Below are 24,730 nucleotides of genomic sequence, written 5' to 3'. Positions count from 1 at the left end.
CCAGAGTCCTTATACTTTTCTGCATTGTCAGATCTTGAAACGTTTCAGATATCTGCATGCAGAAAAAAAGGGGACCCAAGGGAGACATCCATATGCAAAGTTTCACAAAGTCATAGTTTTCCTAGCGTAAGGGTCTTTAAAGAGGGACATGACTGTGACTAGCTATGGGACTTATCTGCTCCAAGCCCACTAAGGAGGTCAGTCAGTAGAGTCAGGACCTGTACTGTCTCAGCTAGAGTTGTTAGACTGTGCCTTCCTCACCTCCTGAGTAATAACTATGGCACTTCTATGCCAAGGTGGGTCTCTACTACTCTCCACTATTATCAACATGACCCCCCTTGAATCATGCAAAAGTGTTCCCAGCAAATCACCAGGGACCATGGCTATTTGACACTTTTTCATCCCTTATGTCATTTGTCCCTTCAAAAAACAATGTGGTGAGACTGTTGCTATGCTCCAAATTACCAGGTACTCTTCTGGAAGATATGGAAACACACAAAGGGAAGACCCAGTCCCTGTCTTCAAGGGGTTTGCAAAATAATGGGGAAAGAGGGGAAATGGTGCAGCTTATTATTGCAAGAGAAAGTATATCATTTAGGATTCAGTCAAAGTGGAACCACTATAAGTGATGAAGAAAAGAGATTCATTATAGAAATTGGCCCTTACATGATTGTGGGAACCGGTAAGGAAGTCTATGTAAGGTTCTTGCCTCTATGACTAGTGTTGGGCCTGAAGTCTCTATAGCTCAGCAGCGTGAGCAGTTGAGAAGGACAGGTGGACATGAAGGGAGAAGAGCAAGTGCAAACTGAAACCATGAAATCCACGAAGAGAAACTGGAATCAAAAAGCAAACTGGAATCTGCATCTCTCTCTCTCTCTCACTGTCTCCAACCTTGTTGATGTGGGAGACCTGCAGGAGAAGCTGGCACCCTTCATCGTGGAACTGCCCATGCACTTGGCCCAGGAGTTAGAGGAGCTGAAGGAGCACATCCATGGGTGCCAGAGGAGTTGTGAGCCCAACTGAAGCCCCATGCCAACAAGTGAGCGAGCAGACCAGCATCAAAAATACAAGCTGCAACAGAGGCTGGTATCCTATGCCAAACTTCAGGACGCAGTGGCTGCCATGTGAGACGTTTTCACCTTCCAAATCTCACTATGAATTTCTCCATGTCTATAGAGATAATTTAGATCCATACAGAAAACAAAATTCTGGAAAATGTAGTTCCAGCTTAGACAAATCGACACAGTATGAAGTCACCGCTTAATCTACCCTCTTTTCTAGTTTCTCCTTATGAAACTTGTATTGGAGAATCTTGTAGCCTCTTTTAAATGTTTCCTATGTCTTTTTCTTTCTATGTTGCATTTCGTGTATTTCCTTAAGATCTATCGTAGTTTACTAAACATCTCTTTGCCCCTCTAAACTTCTGTGCAAGATATTCAGAGTCTTTAATTTCAATGATAATATTTTTCATCTTAGACTTTTTATCGTTTTGTTTGAAATATATCCCTATTTTTATTTCATCATGCTATTGATCTTATATTTCTAACATTCTTAATTTACAGTCTATATCTAATTGTTATATTATCTGACGTTCTTAAAGGTCTAAGTCTGCTTCTTATTGTTTGTCTGCTGACTCCTGTTCTTAAAGTTCTGATTGCCTGTGTGTTTTGTAATATAACAGCTTTACTGATATAATTCACCCATTTAAAGTGTACATTTAAATGGTTTTAGTATATTTGCATAGTCCTACCAGCATCACCACAATCAATTTTAGAACATTTTTATCACTCCAAAAAAGAAACTCTGTACCTCATTAAAAGTCACTCCTCATTTCCTCCCAACCCTCTCCTGCAGCCCTGGGAAACCACTAATCTACTTTCTCTATATATAGATTTGCCTATTCTGGATGTTTCATATAAGTGGAATCATACAATGTATGATCTTTTATGACTGCTTCTTTCCTTTAGCTTTATGTTTTTAAGGTGCATCCATGTTGTGGCATGTATCAGTACTTTATTGCTCTTTATTGCCAAATAATATTCTCTTGTATGGATATGCTGCATTTTATTTATCCATTCATCATTTGGTGGGCATTTGAGTTGTTTCCACTTTTTGTGTGTGTGTGTGTGTGTGTGAGGAAGATTAGCCCTGAGCTAACATCTGTGGCCAATCCTCCTCTTTTTGCTGAGGAAGATTGGTCCTGGGCTAACATCCGTGCCCACCTCCCTCTACTTTACATGTGGGATGCCTGCCACAGCAAGGCTTGATGATCAGGGCATAGGTCCGTGCCCGGGATCCGAACCTGCGAACCCCAGGAAGCCAAAGTGGACAGGGCAAACTTAACCTCCACGCCACCAGGCCAGCCCTGAGTTGTTTCCAATTTTTGGAATTATAATGCTGCTCTGAACATCATGTACAAGATTTTGTCTGGATGCTAAAGTTTTCATTTCTCTTGGGTATATACCTAGGCGTGGAATTAATGGGTATATGGTAACTCTATGTTTAAACTTTTGAGGAACTGCCAGATTGTTTTCTCAAGTGGCTGCATCATTTCGCATTCTCACTAGCAATGTATGACGCTTCCAATTTCTTCATATCTGCATCAATACTTGTTATTGTCTGTCTTTTCCATTATAGCCATCCTGGTGGGTGTGAAGTGGTATCTCATTGTGGTTTGATTTGATTTCCCTGATGACTAATGATGTTGAGCTTCTTGTGCTTGTTGACCGTTTGTATAACTTCTTTGGAGAAATGTGTATTCAGATCCTTTGCCCATTTTTTAATTGGGTTATTTTCTTTGTATTATTGAAACATAGGTGTTCTTATATATTCTAGATACAAGTCCCTTATCAGATCTAGGGTTCGCAAATATTTTCTGTCTTTTTGTGGCATGTCTTCTTCACTTTCTTGATAGTATGCTTTGAAGCACAAAAGTTTTTAATTTTGAAAAGTTCCTTGTGTGTGTTTTTATTTTAAGGATTATGAGCTTATGTTCAAGAAGGCTATATCTAAGGGAGTCTTGTGCTATCTTTGTTGAGGGTGAGACCCTCTTGAATGAGTATTTTGTATTCATTCTGCCTATGGGTATTATCTACTGGGGACAATGTTTATATTAATATATTAGCTTGGGGTTTCCCAGATGACACAATTTTGTGTATGAAGTTAGAGCTTCAATTAAGAATTCTCAAAGAAGACTTTTGTCTTGTGCGGAAAAAACTTGTTAATTGTCTTCCTTTTCTGCAAGGGAAATTTTTTCTAGCCTCCTTTCACTGATAATAGCCCTCCAAGAGTTCTCGCTGTATGTGGGAGGTTCCATTTCAAATAGTCACCAGAGTAGGTCTAATGTGAGAATGATTACTACATTCAAGCTGCTGGTTACTTGAGTTTAGCAATATCTATCAGGGCAGTGGCTATCATCTGCTCATCAGTCTTTCATTCATTCAACAAATGAATTCTTGGGCACCTTCTATGTACCAGGCTCTGTTCTAGGTGTTTGAAATACATTTTTATTTTCAGCTTCCTCTTAATTTGTGATCTCTTGGAATAGCCTTTATTTTCTTGACAACTTGGCTAGTATTTAACGGCTTTATTGAAGAAGATACACCTGCAAAACAAAAAAATAGCGATTGGAAATGTAGCAAGAAAAGCAGGCAAGTGTGGCTCCAGGGAAGCCACACAAAAAGACTATTTCAAATTAGAGGCTGAGATCAGTTGTGCCAAGTGCTGCTGAGATTAAGATGAAGAGTAAAAAAATTCCTTATGGAACAGGAATTTTAAAATAAGATTGAAAAAATAAAATCACAGATTGCTGCCTGGTACAATTTTTATTGTGATATTTCTACTCCTAATCACTTTCAATTACCTAATATTTGCTCTTATGCTTTATTAGTAAAACATCATCTTGTTAGACACACTTTTAAATTTTACAAATAAAAGAGTCTTATTACATTTTGACCCACGGTGAGATATATCTCACCCAAAGGTCTGGGAGCTCCTTAATTGCCGGGACTATGTATTTGTACCTCTCAATACCAACTTTCTTCCCAGAACATGGTCTTCAATAAATTTTTATTCAATTAAACTGAGTCCAAAGTAATTTCCCACAATAAGTAATTAATAAAATAATGTGGAAAATAGATGGTTTAACATGCTTTATTGCCAAAATATGGGGATGATTCCTTCCAGAAATGCTATAAACTGTTACATGAATTCCTCTTTTTGGCCAGTGTCTGGGATTGCCTTCAGGTTTTTATGCTCCATGAAATTGGGTAGTATTGAAGGCAACACTTCACCTGCTTTCTGGGCAACACTTCTAGATCACTCCAGAAGAGTTCTTTTCCCCCTCTAATCACCGATCATTCTTTTCATTCCTATAGTTCTCACTCAGAAATCTTTCAGGAAAGAAATATTTAGTGTGTGTTTGTGTGTAATACTAATAGAACTGGATTAAAGCATTACTATTTCCAATGCCCACTGAAGCTTTATGTTCAGTTTGTCAATTTCGCAGGACTATTTTGAGGTTGATGTGCTGTCCATATCTTGATATTTAATTTTTTTAACCTTGTCTCTATGTATACAAACATATTCCAACATGGAATTAATTCTTGTTCAATGAGTGATAGCCTCTGAAAACTTCTCTAACAAGAAAATACCAAAAAAGATAAATCAATTTTTATGTGATCTCCAATGTCATTTTACAAACCCCCTTATCATCCCCATTCCTCTGAATTATTGTTTGTCTCTGTCTTCCTCTCTAAAATCAAAGCTGCTTGAGAAACATTTCCTGTTCATCTGAGCATGCATTAATATATTACAGTATCCAACAAAGATGCTTAACAGAGCTTTGTTGAATAAATGAATAAATAAATGAATAAATGAATGAATACTTGTCCAAGATTTCCAAGGGCACCACAAGTAGGAATCCCCATTCCCTTTCAAATATCGAATGAGGTAGATAAAAATCTACCACAAACTCTGGTTCTTGATAGGTACAATAATAGTTGGCATTCTTAGCTCTTTGATATTACAGGTCCTCATCCCAATCCCAATTTTACTAAAAATAAAAGAAGATTGAAGACAACAGATAAAAGAAGGTAAAAAGATGAACAAATGAAAGGAACACAACCCAGTGACAAAACGAGTAGAAATGTCTTTAATTCATCTTTGTAATAAAGTTCAAATTAGAAAAACACATTAAATGCTATTATACATGAAATGTCTCATTGATCTGCTTTTTCAAAGGCACCTGGGATTGCTGTGGAGAACTGAATAAATCCCTTATTAAATTTGCTTTACCTCTTTTCCATCTAACAGTAAATGCATTTTGGGGGGAAAGTGTATACAAAAGTATCCAGATAATCTATTTTATTTTTATGATTATAAGTAAATTTTTCTTAAAATTCTTGATTTTCATAAACAGTTGGAAGGCTGAACTGAGAACTTTAATCAGTTTTTAACTTTTGGCAAAGGTCGCACATAGATCCCTCTAAGAATTGGACTGAAGCTATGAATTCTCTTCCTAAACAAATGCATATAGGCTCAAATACATAAAATTTACATACCATTGGGGTTTATAAATTTTCTGAGCCCATCCTTAGACTCCCTGGTGACCGTAGACCCTTAGGTTAAGATCTCACAGGTTGAAAGGTCTTAAGATGTAATGATGGTATTGATTATGACATATCAATAATAATATGGATTTATGTATGAGATAGAATCAAAGAATTTTGTCTGAAAGGGAAGAAAGATAGACTTGATAACTTTGGAGCTCTTTAGTGGTTCCAGAACTCAGTCATTTGATGATGTCCGTGATGATGATAGGAAAGAAAATGACAATGGAGAAAACTTGGACTTAAGACTAGTTATTACATTCTCTCACTTTCACCCCACTGTTTCCTTACTGAAATTCTTAGCAAGTAAAAGATCCCCCCAAAAGCCTGCTACCACTTTCCTAAACATGTCTTTCAAAGCTTCCTTGACTTGCTCATTGCGCAAGGCATAGATGAATGGATTCAGCAGTGGTGTCACAAATGTTGTTACCACTGTCACCGCCCAGTTAGTATCCACAGAGCCACTCTGTGATGGCCTCACATAGAGAAAAATGGCACTTCCATAGAAGAGAGTCACCACCATCAAGTGGGAGGTACAGGTAGAGAAGGCCTTCTGACGACCTGAAGCAGACGGGATGCGCAGGACAGCCAGGACTATGTGGCTATAGGACACAGCAGTAATCATCAGTGAGGATACAATGACAAGAGAGGCAAGGACAAAGTCAGTTTCCTCCAGCTTCTTGGTGTTGGTGCATGCCAGGCGGAGCAGTGGGCCACTATCACAAAAGAAGTGCTGCACCACAGCATCCTGTTCACAGAAGGGAAGCAAGGCCACAACCACTGTGGGGCCAAGCACAGGGAGGAGTCCCCCCATCCAGCAGGCCAAGGCCACCTGAAAGCACACAGTACCATTCATGAGCAAGGGGTACTGCAGGGGGTGACAGATGGCCAGGTAGCGATCCACAGACATGACAGCCAACAGCAGGAACTCAGAGGCCCCAAGAAAGAAGTAGAAATAGAATTGGGTAATGCACGCAGCAAAAGAAATTGTGTGTTGCCTTGAGAGGAAATTGCTCAGAATCTTGGGAATGATGACAGAAGTGAGCAGGATCTCTAAGCAGGACAGATTACCCAGAAAGAAATACATGGGAGTCTGCAGGCGAGTATCAGCTCCTACCACCCCGACAATCAACACATTGCCTGTTAGAGTCAGCAGATAGACAAGGAGGAAGACAGAAAATAATTCTGCTTTTGTGCTGTTGAGATTCGGGAAACCTGCCAGGATGAACTCAGTCACACCACTGCTCTGGTTCCCAGCAGGAGCCATTATCTTTCCCACCTGTACAACAACATGAACATGATCCTGGTGAGGACAGGTCTTCTCCAGAACAATCCTGAAAATTATTTTACCATTATATGACACACATACTCCCTTTTTCCAATCACACAACCTATTAACATCTGAAGGACCTGATGTCCTCATCTAACTGATTTTAGAGCTGGGGAAGATTTTCCATAAAGGGTAGCTAAAACTTAGGTATGAAAATGCCAGGAGCCTCCATCTTCACATCTCCTATTCTCACATTTTAACTTGCAATACCTCATTATTATAATAACTGTATCATTGAGCATCTGAGTTGGGCAAAAATGTCCGAAAAATGATTTTGTGAAGAATATGATACCCATTTAACCAGGATCAGAACTTGAGCCAGACTGCCTAGCTTTGAATCCCAGCAACTCCACTTACTAGCCAAGTAGCCTTAGAAAAGTTACTTAACCTCTCTGTGCTCCTCCACTGTAAAATGCTAGAAGGAGCAAGTGAAACAATAGTGCAAAAAGTTTAAAAGAGTTTGCATCACTTAGCTGACAAATGACGTGGTAGAGACAGCCCTGGACTGTAAGTTAGGGCACCAGACTCTAGACTTGGCCTGCCATTTCCCTTGGAAGACTATCAGTGAATCCAGCTCCTGTTTGCCCTTCAACTGCTCGGCTGTAGAATGAGTCATAGGAATCTAGGCCGTTAGTACACCTATTATATGAAATTACCCTTTTCATGGAGAATTCCCCAGCATCCTAAGAGTCTAACTGAACTCAGCTTGTCACAAAGTGCTTGCCTGTCTAAACCAAGTTATGCCATATTTAAAAGGGATAATAGGGATAAGTTACATTGATTCAATCAGTCAGGTATCCACATCTATTTATTTAATGTCACCTTCAAGCTAAGTATTCTGGGTAATATTAAGATGAGTGTCTCAATCTTTTTCAATCCGTGATACCAATCCAAGGCCCTTTCACAAACTTGGGTTCTATTAGATGACTTGCCAGAGACACAATTATGAGTTCCTGGCTGTAATTAGTAATAAAAACAGAAATTAAGTCCTTACCATTTGATCCAAGTCCTTCCAGTTCTAAAGACCACCATCACAAGAATCAAACACATGATATTCTGAAACTTTGTTAAAAAATGCCTCAGATGTGAGAATACTGATCCCCTTCAGCCACACAAAGCATGAGAACTGACCTTAAGGCCTCGGTTCCTTGTCAGCCCTGCTGTTCTCTAGGACACCACAGCAGTCTTTGTTCCTAGCAAACATTAGGCTCTTACAATTTCTCACCTGTGAATCTCACCTGAGTAGGAAAATTTTTGTACCTTTTGTCAAGGATAAAGCAATTCTCTGGTCTTTCTCCCTAGGTATTCCAATTCAGAGCCTCATCTCCCTCTAGCTTCTATGGAAATTGCTTTACTATCAGTTAAATAATTCAACTTTTGCTCTGTGTTGACTATGTATCACGTGCTATTTTTGGTGATTCAGAGATAAAGGAGACATTGTCACTATCTTCGTGTAGCTCACTGCCTAATGAGACTGACAGAAAAGTTAACATGTGTCACAGGTGGAATGTCACACGTAAGCATGGGGTCTAAGGGAGCACACAGAAAGGGAACCAAACAGACTTAGAGAGACGAGAAGTATTCAGGCGGAAGATGATGCCTAAAATAGATAATAAAAAATTAGTATGGATTTGATAGGAGAGAAGACAGGGTTTTTAATGGAAAGGAGCAGCATGTGAACATAGTACATTTGAGCAGAAGCACAGAATATAAGGTGTGGAGTGGAATGGGATGGTACTGGTCACCTCAAAGGGGACTCTTTCTGCCTCTCTGTGAAATACTTCTATTGAACTGAACCTAACCTAACTACATATTAAGTGAGAGGAAGATGAGTCCCAATCCCAGATATGGAAGGAATTCCTCCTACCTACCTCTGAATGACCTTGATGTTTCCATGAGGGTGGAGATCACCCTACAAGAATTCTCTTTCCCTTTTTATGACTCAATGTCTTGCTCCATCCTGGAGTCCTTCCCATTCCCTGTACTGTGAGGCTGACAATAGCCTAGAATCCTTGGAGTTCCTGAGGATGGGCAAAGCACTTGGAAGAACAGGTAGCAGTTGGATAATCTGCTTCTTCTCTGTGCTTTCCTCCCAGGTAGAATTTCTCAGATGCTGTTCTTCTGCCTTGTCAACAAAGGGGCTTTCTGATCCTAAGGAGGCTACATCATACGGCCCCTTTTTATGGCCATGGTCAGGTCAGGGATCAGGGCCCACCTTTCCCTCCCTGTAGAAAGAGTGTCTTCTGCAATGCGATCACTGCCTTAGGCTTGAACAGGCACACTTCAAGCGAAGGGCAATGATCTCACAATGCTCCAAGGTATGTCACTACAAGAATAACAAGGGGCTGGAAAGCAAAGGGTGAATATGGAGGGGTTAAACCATTCATCTATCTATGAAAAGACTTAATGCACTTACTTATGGTTCCTTTTGTCTTTAATGGTTGAAAAATGATCCATTTAAAGCCAAGTCTTCACTTTTCTGCTGATGAATTTTAAGCACAAACTGGGAGTTTTCCTGTTTTAGACCACATCCTCTGTGGCTCCTGGCATTAGCCTTAGTGCAGGGAAGGATAATGCTGAAGAAGTCATTGGTTTCTAAGGAGTCTTTCTGTTGAAGGGTAGGATCCTTCACATACAACTTCAGTTTTCAATAGAGATGCCCCAAAATGAAGATTAACTGATCCAGACATCAGGAGCCTAGCTAGCAGCAGTGCCTGCTAGGGAAAAGAGACCCAAATGGTGAGGAGATAAAACTGTAAGAGAGAGAGAAGGAGAGAAAATAATTCCTGCAAGACCCAAGGGATATTTGCAAATCAATGGAAATTTCCCAGACCCCGTGCCTGATGAATCTGAAAGAGAGGCTGACCTTTCATTCAACAAGGGGTGATTGGGAATGTTTCTGCCTTCATCTGTCAACCACCTCAAGCCAGGCAGCTGCAAAAGTCTGGGCAATACAGTAGGAATGAGAGAAAGGATGGAGTTTGACCAGCTGTGGAAGGCCATAGTCATCATCCAACTTTCTCCTGCATGGCATTCAGGGGAAATGCTTATTTCCCAAATAACACAAACACTGTGTCTTCTCCCTAAGGACTTAAAACGATATTGGGAATTCCTCCCCTGGCTTCTGGGTTGGAAAGTGGTAGGATCCCCAAGGGTGTGATGAGATAGGGGATGATTCCCTGTGTTATCCGTAGCTTCTTCTGCTTCTCCCAGCCTTATACTTCATCCTCCAGTAATAGCATATATCATACCACACACTCAAAACATTCTTTAGAATTATGGACCATTGTTCACATTTTTCCATTTGTGTCCACTCTATGGCTCTTATTAAAGACTTGACTAACTCGTATTCATCCTCAATTTACTCTGGTGCATATCAGTTCTTCTGAGAAGCCTCCTCTCTCCACCCATCACTCTGCCCACTCTCCAACCTGAACTGTGGCACATTCTGCTGACCTCAATCTCAGTACTTAACGCCTTGTATTGTAACTCTTTCTCACCTGTGTCCCCTGCCAGACTCTGACCTTCTAGGGCAGAAATTATATTTTCATCTCTGTATTTCCAGCACCAAGCATAGTGTCTGGCACACATTAGGTGCTTAATAAACGGTATGTGAACTAAACTACTCTGAACCCCAGACTTGAGGAGCAACTGCTCTCGTGAGATGAGCATCAGTTGAGTCTTGAGCTGAGAGGAAGAGTACACAGGTCTCCCTGGGACTCACTTTGCCTGAATTCCATCCTTCTGGACATGCTCCTTTTTAGACCCCATCAACAATACCTAAATAGAATCATGGATGACACATGAGAAGTGTTATCACTTTAGATTCTGAGGAAGAAGCGGGAACAGAAACTGGTAGAACTGGCTGAGCTAAGCCGAGCAAACAAAACTGGAAACTGAAGCCCTTGTTTGTTGAGCTGTGGGAAGGAGAGGTCTGAGCAAAAAGAGAGACCATAAAGTCTGAGAGCTAGCAAGGCGCACTTAAGCCATACATGTTTTTAAATTTTAATTGCACTATAACGATTAAACCTACAGCAGAAAGAGATGAGATCAAAGGCAGGTAATTTTTAAAAATTACTTAGCTATTTGTCCAATTGACAACGGTTTTGGTTTTCAGCTTATAATACTTTCAAACTGACTTGATCATAGGAATAACCTATATCCTTTGATATACAGATATCAAATATCTTTGCATGAAATAGCATTTTAGAAGAAAATATTCTATTTATTTTTAAAACATAAAACACAGATGACCCGAAAATAAAAATATAAGAATGTATAGATTAAAAAATCCTAGTCCTTTCCCTCCCCATCCACCCCATATCCCTTCCATAATTAACCATTTTCATTATCTTATTGTGCATCCTTCCAGTGTTTTGTGCATATGCAAGCAAATGTCAAAATGCTTACTTACTTGTGACTTTCTTACACTGTCCTGCACCTTGTTTCTTGCTTTTAAGATAACCTGGGAAACTTTCCTTGTCTGTACATAGAGAACAGAAGGAAAATGTTTAAACTAAGGAGACCACTAGCTTGACAAATCTGTTGCATGAATGGATTGCAATATTCTTGAATTATACTTCTGCTTTAAATCATTGCTTGATATCTCTTTGACTTCAGTTTTCTTCATCAGTAAAAATCCTATTGTGACGGAAATTGCATCAAAAAATTTAATTATTACTTTGTAAGTAAAAGTAAGTTATAGCAAAATGATGTGATATCTGGGATTTGCTTTAAAATAAAGTGAGTGGGGATATAGATGGAATTAGCTTGGCCATGAATTGGTAATTCATGGAACCATGCATTGGTTACACTGGGACTTATTATACTATTCTATTTTTGTATGTTTGAAATTTTTCCTAATAAAAAAGCCTCAGAAACATGTAGTGACAATCAGGTATCTGTTTAAAGAAAACTTTAAGTTTTTAGAAATACAAGATTTCTTCAGTTAAAAATTAATGAATGTCTGCAATACTTCCCTAAAGATAGTAACCCTAATTCCACAAAATTAGCCAACCAACCACTGGGGAATGTCAAATACCATGTGGGCTACTCAGGAAATGTCAAACTATAACGAACTTACCAACTCCAGGAGGAATTCAACCCTCTTGGCAACAGCCTGCTTTCTGATCCAAAAGTAGTAGAGGCAATATAGAAACACAGAATCACAGGTCAGAATGGGGAGACTGGATTAAAATAATACATTGATTACAGTAGCCTATCTTTTTCGTTGTGACAAATTCCTTAAAATGAAATAAAAATTACTTTTTCTCTTCCTTCTTTTCTTCCCTTTCCATTTTTTAAAAGGGTAAGTACATAACAACACAGAAAAACAAGACAGAGTGCCATTACCAAATCTTTATATAAAAGGAATTTTCCCTTTTCTGTTGCGGGGTGCGTAGAGTCAGCTCGTGGGTCTCTGAAACCTGAAGATTGAGAGCTTCTTCACATCCCAAGGTCTGCACCTGGCAGCTCAGCAGCTGTCACCATGCCACAAAATGAATATAATGAGTTATACAGTAAGCACTGTGGATATCGTTTGGATTACCATGAGAAAAAGAGAAAGAAGGAAGGTTGAGAGGCTCGTGAACCTTCAAAGAAGGCAAAAAAGATGACTGGTCCAAAAGTTATGCTCTACCATAAACAGCACCATGATGAGAAAACACAAATGAAAAAGACCATAAAAGAGAAACACCAAACAAAAAAAAGATGAAAAGACTCCACAAGGAGCAGTACCTGCATATCTACTGGACAGAGAGGGACAGTCCTGAGCTACAGTATTTTCAAATATGATTAAACAAAAACAAAAAGAAAAAGCGGGAAAATAGAAAGTCCCTCTGCCCAAAGTTTGTGCCCAGGGAGAAACAGAAGTATTAAAAGCCGTTCAAACAGGAAAGACAAAGAAGAAAGCATAGAAAAGGTTTGTTACTAATGTCTGCTTTACTGGAAATGGCTTTACTCGAAAACCACCCAAATATGAAAGATTCATTAGGCCAGTACGCTTAGGTTTTAAGAAGGGCCATGTGACACATCCTGAACTGAAAGCCAACTTATGCCTGTGAATACTTGGTGTAAAGAAGAATCATGCCCACTATACACAATTTTGGGTATTATTAACAAAGGTACTATCACTGAGGTGAACATATGCAAGTTGGGCCTTGTGACACAAGGAGGCAAGGTTATTTGGGGAAAATATACCCAGGTTACAAACAATCCTGAAAATGATGGGTTCGTAAATGCAGTCTTACTGGTTTGACAGCAATTTCGTACAAGTCACACCTTATAATTATTGAAGACTACACACAAATCAGGAAAACCACATTACTGTGATGTTTCTGAATACTACCAAACAGCCTTACATGTCTGCAATCATCAAGAGAACTATTTATTCTATTGTAAAAAACATTAAAATGGCGCGATTTTACAAACTGAAGAAAAAATAAAACAAAAATAAAAGGAACTTCCAAGAGAAGAAAAAATAGCAGATAGAACTGAATTAAAAATAACAGAGAAATACAATGAAAATCTAAAATACAAACAGGAGATATCTACTCCATAGTCCTTAATTCATACACTTTAACTGATACCCAAATACCACCTAATATACTATATACTATACCTATATACTAATATATTAGTACAACTACAGTGTGAAGAAGGATAAAATAGGACAAGTGACCTTAGAGGAAATAGGTATTTAAAAGAATAGAAATAAATCTTTAAATTTTCAAATTCGTTTTAATAATATAATTTAAGTATTCATAAATCAAGAACAGGTTGTTATAAAAATTAGATTCTAAGAACCAAAGGTTTCTTTAATTCACAATGACATTATCAAAATTAACACAACGTATACACGTATCAATTATATGAGGGATTTGGCTGAAGATAATATTTTAGAACATAGAACTAAGAAACGAAATATATGAGAGAAATGTTAAGTGACATAAAGGTAGTCCAATATCTATGATACAGAATAGAGGGTGCAGAAATAGACCCACATATATATGGTCACTTGATTTTCAATAAGAGGAAAAGAACATTTAATGGAATAAGAATAGTCTTTTCAACAAATGTTTTGGGAACATTTGGATAGCCACATGCATAAATGGTCTTTGATCTACACTTTAGACTATACACGAAAATTAAGTCAAATGGATCATAGAATTTAATACTGAAAAATTTAAAACTTCTAAAACACAAAATAGGATGATTTTTTAAATGGACAAAAGATTTGAACAGTCCTACAATAATAATTGGAGATTTCAACACCCCACTCTCAATAATGGATAGAACAACTCAACAAAAAATAAACAAAAAAATAGAAGACTTCAACACTGCAAGCCAACTGGACCCAATAGACATATAAAGAACACTCCACCCAAAAACAGCAGAATACGTATTCTTCACAAGTACACATGGAACCTTCTCCAGGATAGACCATATATTAAGCCACAAAACTAGTCACAATAAATTTAAAATATTGAAATCACACCAAGTGTCTTTTCTAATCACAATGGAATGAAACTACAAATCAGTAACGGAAGGAAATATGGAAAACCCACAAATATGTGGAAATTAAATAACACATTCTTAAGCAACCAATTCGTCAAATTAGCTATCAAAGGGAAATCAGAAAATACCTTGAGATGAATGAAAACAAAATCACAACATACCAAAACATGAAATGCAGCAAAAGCAATGCTCAGAAGGAAATTTAGAGCTATAAATGGCCTACATTAAAAAAGATCACAAATCAATAACCTAACTTTCAACCTTAAGGTTGAAGAAAAAGTTTAAAAAGAAAAGTTTTAAGAAAAAAGAAGAGCAAACTAAACACAAAGCAAGCAGATGGAAGAAAATAATAAAGATTAGAATGGAGATAACGAAAAAGAGAATAGAAAAATAATAGAATTAAAAAACCACAGGTTGGTTTTTAAAAAAATGAATAAAATTTAGCTTGACTGGCAAAGAAAAAAAGAAAGAAAACCCAAATTACTAAAATCAGGAATTAAAGTGGAGATGTTACTACTGACTTTATAGAATTAAAAAGGGTTATAAAAGAATACTATGTACAATGGTATGCCAACAAATTAGATAACCTAGATGAAATGAACAAATTTCTAGAAACACATAAACTATCAAAACGTACTCAAAACCTTTCCAAAAAGAAATAGAATATCTGAACATAGCTATAGTAAGTAAAGAGATGGAATCAGTAATTGAAAAACTTACAAAGAAAAGTCCAGAACCAGATGGCTTCACTGGTGAATTATACCAAACATTTAAGGAAGAATTAACACCAATCCTTCTCAAATTGTTTCAAAAAATAGAGGAGAAGGGAACACTTCATAACTCATTCGATAAGGCCAGTATTATCCTCATACCAAACCCAGGCAAAGATATCGCAAGAAAAGAAAATGACACACCATTATCCTTTATGAATATAAATACAAAGATCCTTAACAAAATACCAGAAAATCTAATTCAGCAGCATAGAAAAAGGATTATCCAAGACCAAGTGAGATTCATCCCAGGAATGCAAGGGTGGTTCAACATTTGAAAATCGATATAATACACCATATCAATAGAATATAGGGAGAAAAACACCTGATCATCTCAATTGTTAAACAGAAAAACATTAGACAAATTTGACATCCTTTCATGATAAACACACTCAACATCTAGGAATAGAAGGGATCTTTCTTAATATGATAAAGGACACTATGAAAAACCCACAGCTAATAATCTTGATGAAAGACTGAAAACTTTTCCCCTAAAATCAGGAACAAGACACTACTTCTATTCAACATTGTACTGGCCAGGGCATTTAGGCAAACAGAATAGAACAGAATGGAATGCACTGAAATAAAATGAAATGAAACTAATATAATATAATGCATCCAAATTGGAAAGGAAGAAGTAAAACTATCCCTACTAAAAGATTATATGATTTTAATACACAGAAAATCCTAAAGAATCCACACCAAAAAAAAAAAAAAAAAACCATTAGAGCAAATATATGAATTCAGCAATGTTGTAGGAAACAAAATCAACATACAAAAGTCATTTGTATTTCCACACACTAACAATGAACAATCCAAAAATTCTCAAATTAAGAAAACAATCCCACCATTTACAATAGCGTCATAAAGAATAAAATACTTAGAAATAAACTTAACCAAGGTAATGTAGGACTTATACACTAAAAACTATAAGGCGTTGTTGAAAGAAATTAAAGAAGTCCTAAATAAATGGAAAGTCATCCTATGTTCATGGATGCAAAAACTTAATATTGTTAAGGTCAAATACTAACCAAAGCAATCTACAGATTCAACAATTCGACCTTTATCAAAATGCCAACTACACTTTTTGCAGAAATGGACATGCTGATTCTAAAATTCTTATGGCATTGCAAGAGACCTCAAGTAGCCAAAACAGTATTGAAAAATAAAAATAAAGTTAGAAGACTCACATTTCCCGATTTAAAAATCTTCTACAAATCTACAGTAATCAAAAAAGTGTGGCATTGGCATAAGGATAGACATAAAGTTCAATGAAATAGAATTGAGCGCCCAGAAATGAACTCATATATCTATGGTTCATTGATTTTCAACAAGAGTGACAAGATTATTCAATGGGGAAAGAATAGTCTTTTCAACAAATGGTGCTGGAACAATTGGATATTCATGTGCAAAAAATGTTGGACTCTTAGCTCACACTATATACAAAAATGAACTCAAAATGTATCAAAAACCCAAATGTTAGAGCTAAAACTGTTAAAAGAGAACATAGGAGTAAATCTTCATGACCTTGGATTTGGCAATAGACTCTTAGCTATAACACCAAAAGCATAAGCATCAAAATAAAAAAATAGATACATTGGACTTCATCAAAATTAAAAACTTTTGTACATCAAACAACACCATTAAGAAACTAATGCCCTTAAAATATAAGTTTTCAGAAATTATTTTAGCAATGTCCATTTATCTCCATTTTTTTCTCTGTCCCTTTTATTGATTGAAAATACAACCTCCTTTATCGATCCTCAAATGTTCTTATCTTTTCTGTCCTATTTCCTATTAGTAACCATTTGCTTTACTTTCTGGGTGCTTTCCTTGGCTTTATGTTATAACACATTTTAAAAATCTCTGCTATCCTATTTTTTAATTCCTAAGAGCTCTTTTTTGTGCTGAGTGGTTTTTTTCTACAACATCCCTTTTTGTCCTATGATGGCAACATATTATCATGCAGAACATTAAAGACATTTTAAAAAACTAAAATCATCTCCTCCCTATATGGTCACTGTTTCCTCTAAGTTACCTTTTCCTGCTTATTTGTTTCAGACAAATAATATCACATTAGGTGATTTTTTTCCAGCATTTGGCTGATCCTTGGTTAAATGTTTATATTTACGAGAGAGACACTAAGTAGCTGCTTGGAAGCTCTGAGTGCATGGATGGTACTTGATGACTCCGGGCCTCACTCTGTGGTGACACGGCTGGCTTGTTTTGTAGGAAACACCAATGCCAGTATCCTCAGGTCTTTCAATTTGCACTTGTCAGATAACACAAAGAAAATTCTTCAGTTTCCTGTCTAGCTGTCAAATTTGTGGAGGCTAAGCAAGCATCTCAGCAACAAGTATACACACATTTATTTAATCCCCTAGTTTCAGAGGTACAAGACCCTCTTTTTGACCTGTTCCAGAGACAAACCATCCGGTCTCCTGTTGGAGTGGGAGAGGAACAACAGTCAGCCTGGGTAATAAAGAAAGTATGTAGAATCAAACTGCTTCTTAAACATTTTTCAATCAATCCTTCTTAACTTAGCCTTCCATTCACCCCACCTCCAAAAATGTAGAGGGACTCCGGAATAAATTCAACTAATTCTTGGTTTTTCTCACTGCCTGAATAGAATTCATCATTTTCAATCCATCTTTCTACTATCCTTCTGATAGTATTGCCTTTGATTCTGCCTGCAGCCAGGGGTCATTGTCTGCACACACTTCAGACTGCTCGAAGGACCACAGCTTAATGAAGTCTCAGGTTAAATTCCTACTTTGCCACCAGCTCTAAGCCTAGTCTCCTATTCCCAGTCACACTCATCCAAGCGTACGGGCACCTGTCCTCAGGGAAATGGTGCCATGAAGTGTGCTCAATACCACATTACAGCTCACTTTATTGGGGGAAATGGTAAGGGAGCTTGGAGATTTCCCTTATTTTCTAAAAGCCCATAATTGCAATAAAGATTCGCTTTATGCAGAATCTACTTATTTGTAGCAGAAGTATCTCTCCCCCAATAGAAGCTGAGCAAATGTTCCAATGATAGTATAGCTGTGGAGACTCTAAAACAGAGTTTCCGGCTCAGCACTATTGACAATTTGGGGTCGATAATTCATTATTGTAGGGAGCTGTCCTCAGCATTGTGGAAAGTTCAGCAGCATCCCCCGCCTCTACCCACCAGCTGTCAGTGGCACCCCCCCCCAGTTGTCACAACCAAAAATGTGTCCAGATATTTCCAAATGTCCTGGGGACAAATTCGCCCCTCGTTGAGAACCACTATGTGCAGAGAACTTAGTCTCTTTTGAGGTGGAATCAATTTAGTGATCTAAGATGTCTTCGTTGCACCAGCGATGTCAGAGGGCACATCAATTGGCTGCAGGACTTGTTTCTTCTTAGTGGAGATGTAAACACCAACTAAGGCATTTTATATTACAAGACTAAGTGGAGAAATCCGAGTTTGTGGAACTACCTGGGAAGGTGGCTTGTGGAGCAGCATGTCCTATCTTGGATGTTCTAGATAGCTTGAAATCATTGGAGTCTAGACTCAGCCTTAGAGTCACCTGGGGAATTAAGAAAAAAAAATCTCAATTCAGACATTCTGATTAAATATGTCCTGCTCAAGAGCCTTTTCCAGGTGATTAAGAGGTGCTTTGGGGGTACCAAGTGAGGGCTTTGGGGGTGCCAGCTGTGATCCTCTTCCCTTCCTTCAGTGTTCCTGCTTCCAGGCCCCGCACCTGACCTGGCTCTGGCCCAGGACGCCGGAGAAGCGGCGCCGCCGCCCAGCAGAGGACGCCGCGCACCACGACCCGCTCTCTCGCCACCAGGACCGCGCCCCCAACCCCTGCGTCACAATCGCTGAATCCCCCCGGCACCCTGGGCGCTGGCGTTGCCTCCGCCGTGCAGGGGGCCCAGGGATCTCCGCAGAGGGGCAGGGGCTGTGAGGGGCTCGCTTCCTTCAGGCGGGGAGTCGGAGTCGGTCACCGCGGACACCGCCCCGCGCCCAGGCAGGCGTCGCTTTCCGACCTCTCCGATGGCAGCTGCCCTTGCAAATCCCGGACAGCCCCGGGCGCGCTGTCTGTCCTCTCCGCCGCCGTCCTCATTCTGCCCGCTTCTTTCCCTCGTAATTGGTCTCCGTTTTGTGAGTCTCCAGTATCTCAGGTCCGTCTGAAAAGCGCACGAAACCTTGGTCTTGACCGTCTTCCTGGCAGGAGCTAGACGCCACCCACCCGCAACTCAGGACTCCATATGTTTAGTAGCAAAAGCGCGGCGACCTGCGGGAGTCAAGGTTCGTTCAAGAATGTGCGGAGAGTTACTGCTTTGACCCTCAGAGGAACCTCTGTCAAGGGCGCGTCTGGGGCGACAAGCGGTGGGCGCGGTAAGAAGCCTGACCTGGGGCTCAGCCGAGTTCACAGCCAGCGCTCCAAAGCCAGGCCTCTGCGGGTCGTCCAGGTCAGGAGAGGCAGTGTGACCCCAAGGACTCGCGGATTCCAGCGTCCTGCGGGAAAGACGCAGCTGCCAGGGTCGGTCTGCCACGGCTGTGGGGCCTTGGCCAACTGTCACGGCAGAGTTGGCAATGACTGTTTTTGAGGGCTTTGAGTGGGTCTCACAATCTGCCCTTTCACCTCGCGGCAAACTCTGCCTTTTACCTGTGGTTGGTCTTGGGTGGGGGTGTCCGGTCGCTCCTCCAGACTTCGCCACACAATCTGTGTAGGATCTTGGGCCCCAGACAGATTCCTGCCCTTCCCCCAGGGTTTTTTGTTTACACGTTCCTCAACAGGTCTTCTGTGTCTTGAGAGCAAGACTCCTCCCACAGAGGCAGCTGGGCTTTGCTTCTCCTTCCCCAGAAGCTAAGTATCCTTGCCTGTGCCCTAGGGATGAGAGGGCTTGCTGCCCTCCCCCAGTGACCTAAGGCTTTTTATTGGAAGGAGACAAGGGTCTGGGGGCTTTGTGTTTGTCCCCCAGCAGCAGCAGGTTCACCTTCGGCACACCTGAACCACCACCATGTGCTCCAGATTCCTACCATGTCCTCAATCTTTCGAAACGTTGAGAATCCAGTGGAGGCCATTGGAAATGAGCTTGCTAGAGAGCGAAAGCTCCCTTTGTACCTGGGCCCCCAGCTATTCCAAACTGACGTGCTAGCCTGCCCTTGGCCTTTAAGAATTCCTTAAATTTTAGCTGATTTCCTCTTACTGGCTTTTATGGCAGCCATTTCTTTTTCTTGAGCTCTGCCAAAGGTGAAACAGTTTGCGTGTTCATTTCTCTTTGGAGGAATCTGGCCCTCTCTTGAATTGAGTTTACCTGGTTCTCTTTAAACCTCACCTTTCTGATGGGCCAAAGTTATGATTTTGTAAATTATTTGTTTTTTCTTGTTTTTAGGCAGAAGTGATGTTCTTTGCCTTTTTTTACTTAAGCCTCATAATCTATTTTTAAAAGTTATTTTTCATTTATTAAATATAGTCCATGACAGGCATCCCTTTCCATGTGTAGATGTCAAGGCCATTTGAGCCATTTTAACTAAGACTCAGGATGCAGGAAGAACTACGTTGTGTAACAGCACCAAAGGATTTCTCCATCAGGTCAGAGCACATGTTTATGGACTCCAGTTTTCACCATCAAGCGTTGTTAAAAGCTTGCTCAAAAGATGCATGGAGAGAGGAGAGAGGGGCATGTTTCTTGCTCAGTGATGGATGAGGCATTTCCCTGTAGACAGCCAGAAGAGTCTAGGATTTGAAGTAGAGATTTCCCGCATCCACAATGAGAATCCTGCCTCTAGCTAAACAGTATTTTGGAGAAAAATCCACTTTTACTGATTCTTAAAGTTAACTTTCCTTTCTCCCCTCTCCAACATGGTGCTCATCTCCCTTTCGTGAGTGCCAGCATCTTGCTGGCTCACATGCTGCTGGGGGCTCAGCTCCGGTGTTCTTTCTAAGGCTGATACTAAGCCTTCTGCCTCTGTGATTAGAAGCAGCAACAGTGCCATCATAAGCCAGATAGGTCTGAGCCAACAGGAGAAATCAGAACCAATCTTCACGCTCCTGGAAATGAAACTTGCCATTGTCTCAGACCCCTGAAGAATGGTGGAATTCTGAAAATTTGGAGATGTCTGGATGGATGCCATGACTTCTTCACAGCCAAGCTCCTAGAAGAGGTTGGATGTAACCTCCCACATGCTCTTCAAGCCTTCACCCTCTGAAACCTGCAGTAAGATCCCTGAGGCAAGTAATCTGATCATAGTCTCCAAGAACCCTCAATTCTCAAATCACAGGGACTCCTTTTGGTCCTTGGACTATGTGACTGTTGTGGCACTTCTCCAATCCTTTCACAGACTTCAGTGTCTCTGCCCACTCTTTAAATATTGGTGATCTCTGGGGCTTTGTCTTTTTCACTCTCTACGTGTTCTCTTTGGAAAATCTCAACCCCTACCAGGTTAAAATACAACCAGTCCTGCCTTAAGGTTGCAGGTGAAATACAAGATGAATTTCAGAATTCCAGTTGAATTTCAGATAAACAATAAATTATTTCTTAACATAAGTATATCCCATGGAATATTTATCTGAAATTCAAATTTAACTGGGTGTCCTGTATCTTTATTTGCTAAATCTAGCAACTCTAACCCCATCCACCCTCCTCACCCACACCAATGCTGAGGACTTTCAAATCGGTATTTCCAGTCCCATCTCCCCAGCCTCAATTCCGGGCCTGTGCAATCAATCTCTGTGGACATCTCATGGGCTGGTTCCCCAGAGGCTGCAAACTCAACCTGTCCCAAGCCAAACACCACCCTTGCCACAAACCTGCTCCTCCTCATGTGTTCTCCATGTGCAGGAATGGCAGCACCAGTGGCTATACCAGGTCCTCTTCCCAGATTCTCCCCTCTTCCTCCCACTTCCCACCCGGTGGTATACATATTAATTCTGCTGTACTGATCCAATCCTTCCTCTCCATCTCCTGCTTTAGGGCCCTCATTAATTCTCACCTGGTCCATAGTTCTCTGTGCTTCCAGCCAGACCCCCAAACCACTCTTTCACACTGCTGGGAACCAGCAAAAATTTGCCAACAGGCTGATCAGATCAGGTCGAGTTCCTTTAATTTAAGAGCCCAACTTTGGAGTAGCTCCACGTGTAAAAACTGAACCTGTGCAACTCCTTCGAGCCGGAATCGAACCAGCGACCTAAGGATTCCTACAGAGACCAAACTACAGTCCTCCGCTCTACCAGCTGAGCTATCGAAGGGTGCTTGCTCCGTATTTTGGGCAAATGCTTTGTTTACCGCAGACAGAAGCCTCGTTTGGAGAGGATGTTTGGAAGGGTTTTCATCACGCGCTCCTAGAAGGCGACAGACTTCCATGCCCTTTGAGTCCCACTGTGCAGCGTCTTTAGATCCCTGGCCTAACGCTATGATCATCGGCCCCCCAAAGACCTTTTTTTAAAGCGACTCTAGATTTGAAGAGCACAGACGGTGGACAAAAAGGTCGAGGAGAGCCCGAGCTCTGCGAGATCACGGCTACAGTCACCACTCAGCGGGCGTTGTTCTCCGGAAGGGGTTTAATTGCAACGGTCCCTTCTCAACAGTCTTCGCCTAGGGCTGCTTTTTCTCTTTGGTGCTTATTGTTCAGACTTGGTGAAAACGACCGAGAAAACAATTCTTGGCCCTGAAGGAGCAGAGAAGCTGTATGCCGAGGCCGCCCCGGGTCAGAGCCTGGCTCCCGGCCACGATCCCCGCCGCAGTCCTGCCCTCGCCCCGCGGGCTCCTCGCTCACTCACTTTTCTGCCGGAGGTGTCGTCATCTTGCAGCGGGGTAAAGTGCAATGGCCCTGGAAGGAGTGATTGAGACGGCAACTTGGACTTCTAGGCGGAGAGGATAATGGTGGCGGGATTTGTTGATTTGACCCAGAAGGCCTTTTGCAAAATGTCTTGTGCTTTACCCCGGGTCTTATGGCACCCCGAGCTCAGAAACGAACCCACATCAACGACCACTCGACAGAGCTGCTGCATTTATTACTTCTAAGAGCATCCACTAGTCCTGCTGGTCGCATCAGGAACCCTTGAACCAGCGGCGGTCTGTCTTGGACCCTCAGTGCTCCTTCTTTTCCCGGAGATCAACAGAGGGTTCTCCTAGCCCCTCCGCGACCCGCGAGCCAAAGCGCTCTGAGCTCTGAGGTTGCCTGTAAAGGCGTTTCTTCGACGTTGCCTTCTCTTTCTGCTTTCCTTGAGTGTTAAAACTATGCTCACCCAGGATTTGACCTGGATCCTTTCACATCCAACGGGAGAATTATTGACCATAAACCTACAGGGACACAAACAGGTCCGCTCCTTCAAGGAGTCAGCTCCGCCCGTGCACTCTGTACGTACCCAACCGCCGCCCCACACACACACCTTTCTTCGACTCTTTACGTCGCTCTAGCCTTCAGTATTATTTGTTCTCGAATCCACTTTGCTGGTCGTTGAGACCGTAGCTCCTTCTGCAGACCGTATCTGACCCACGGTCTCCACCGGTCACACCTGACGGGAGCGAGAAGCCCCCATCCTTTACCGGAAGCCTTTGCAGCTAGAAGCAAAAATGCTTGGGATTACTCTACCCAAGGAAATGTTATCTCTTTCATGAATGTGCGGACTCTTTGTCGTTGATCCCCAGAGGCCGACTTGGTCCCTGTAGTCGAGGTTGGGCCTCCCACGTAGGAACTGTAGATAATGGGAGAATGAAGACTTGCAGGAGTGCGTCTGTTCCCCAAGCCGGTATGTGGGAATCCAAGCGCGTGTGCACGGCAGGGATTCCTGGAGAAGGTTTGGTCGGCTCAAGGCAATTCACCCAAACACTACTTGCCAAGTTGCCACCTTGTAGGTCTTGCATTCTCAGAGGGAAAGAGCGATCGCTGTGACCTGCTGGTTCCCAGTCTCATGCAGGAGTCTTGCCTGGCAGGCTGGGGCTTCTTTCAGATCCAGCTGTCTCTGTGCTCTAAATCTGGAGTTGCAGTTGTTTGCACATGGTGGGCAAGTCTCCAAGTTGGATTTACCCTATCCTAATAATTTGTTGTGAATCTCCCAGTTTAGAACCTCTGCCAAACCACGCTGGTAGTGAGGCTGCATGCTCAGGAGGTAGTGCACTGGAAATCAGGGCTCACCACTTCAAATCTCCAGGGGAACTTTGGGGCTGAATTGTGCATGAACTGCCTGATGCTTTCAGCTTCTTCATAACATTCTCCTTCAGTGGATCCCACAGAGCAGAGTAAACTTCCTTACTGAAAAGGATTTTGCAATTTAGGATTTTGGCTGGGAAAAAAATCATTCTAGTGCTCTCTCCTTGCTGCAGTGATGTAAGTTGATTTTGGTTGGTGATGTAAGAAATCTCTATCTTGCAATTATTTTTTAAATATTTGCGGTGTAGAGAGTCAGGGTCCTCGGTGCAGATGTAAACGAAATTTTTTCCTACATTCTTTTTTTGTGTGTGTGAGAGGAAGATCAGCCCTGAGCTAACATCTATGCTAATCCTCCTCTTTTTGCTGAGAAAGA

At 40.9% G+C, this 24,730-nt stretch overlaps 1 protein-coding gene, 1 non-coding gene and 1 pseudogene across 2 annotated transcripts; 1 reads left to right on the top strand and 2 right to left on the bottom strand.

Annotated features, from left to right (window-relative positions):
• Positions 1-5,880: 5,880 nt before the first annotated feature.
• On the bottom strand, positions 5,881-6,882 carry OR6S1 (olfactory receptor family 6 subfamily S member 1). Its single transcript, XM_004421949.2, has one exon. The coding sequence runs from the start codon at positions 6,874-6,876 to the stop codon at positions 5,881-5,883; it is 996 nt and encodes a 331-aa protein (XP_004422006.1). The 5' UTR covers positions 6,877-6,882.
• A 5,545-nt stretch (positions 6,883-12,427) lies between these two features.
• On the top strand, positions 12,428-13,195 carry LOC101405039 (ribosome biogenesis protein NSA2 homolog pseudogene; annotated as a pseudogene).
• A 9,169-nt stretch (positions 13,196-22,364) lies between these two features.
• TRNAY-GUA (transfer RNA tyrosine (anticodon GUA)) lies at positions 22,365-22,453 on the bottom strand. The gene is given in 2 exon segments: positions 22,365-22,400; positions 22,417-22,453. It is a non-coding gene; the product is annotated as a tRNA-Tyr (tRNA).
• Between the last annotated feature and the right edge of the window lie 2,277 nt (positions 22,454-24,730).

Source organism: Ceratotherium simum, chromosome 3 (assembly GCF_057802395.1).
Source record: "Ceratotherium simum simum isolate JZ-2026a chromosome 3, ASM5780239v1, whole genome shotgun sequence".
Lineage (NCBI taxonomy): Eukaryota > Metazoa > Chordata > Mammalia > Perissodactyla > Rhinocerotidae > Ceratotherium > Ceratotherium simum.
This window is presented reverse-complemented; position numbering and strand designations above follow the sequence as displayed.

Bases quoted from the DNA above. Each gene is read 5' to 3' on its own strand.
- OR6S1 (XM_004421949.2), bottom strand. From the start codon at position 6,876: ATGGCTCCTGCTGGGAACCAGAGCAGTGGTGTGACTGAGTTCATCCTG.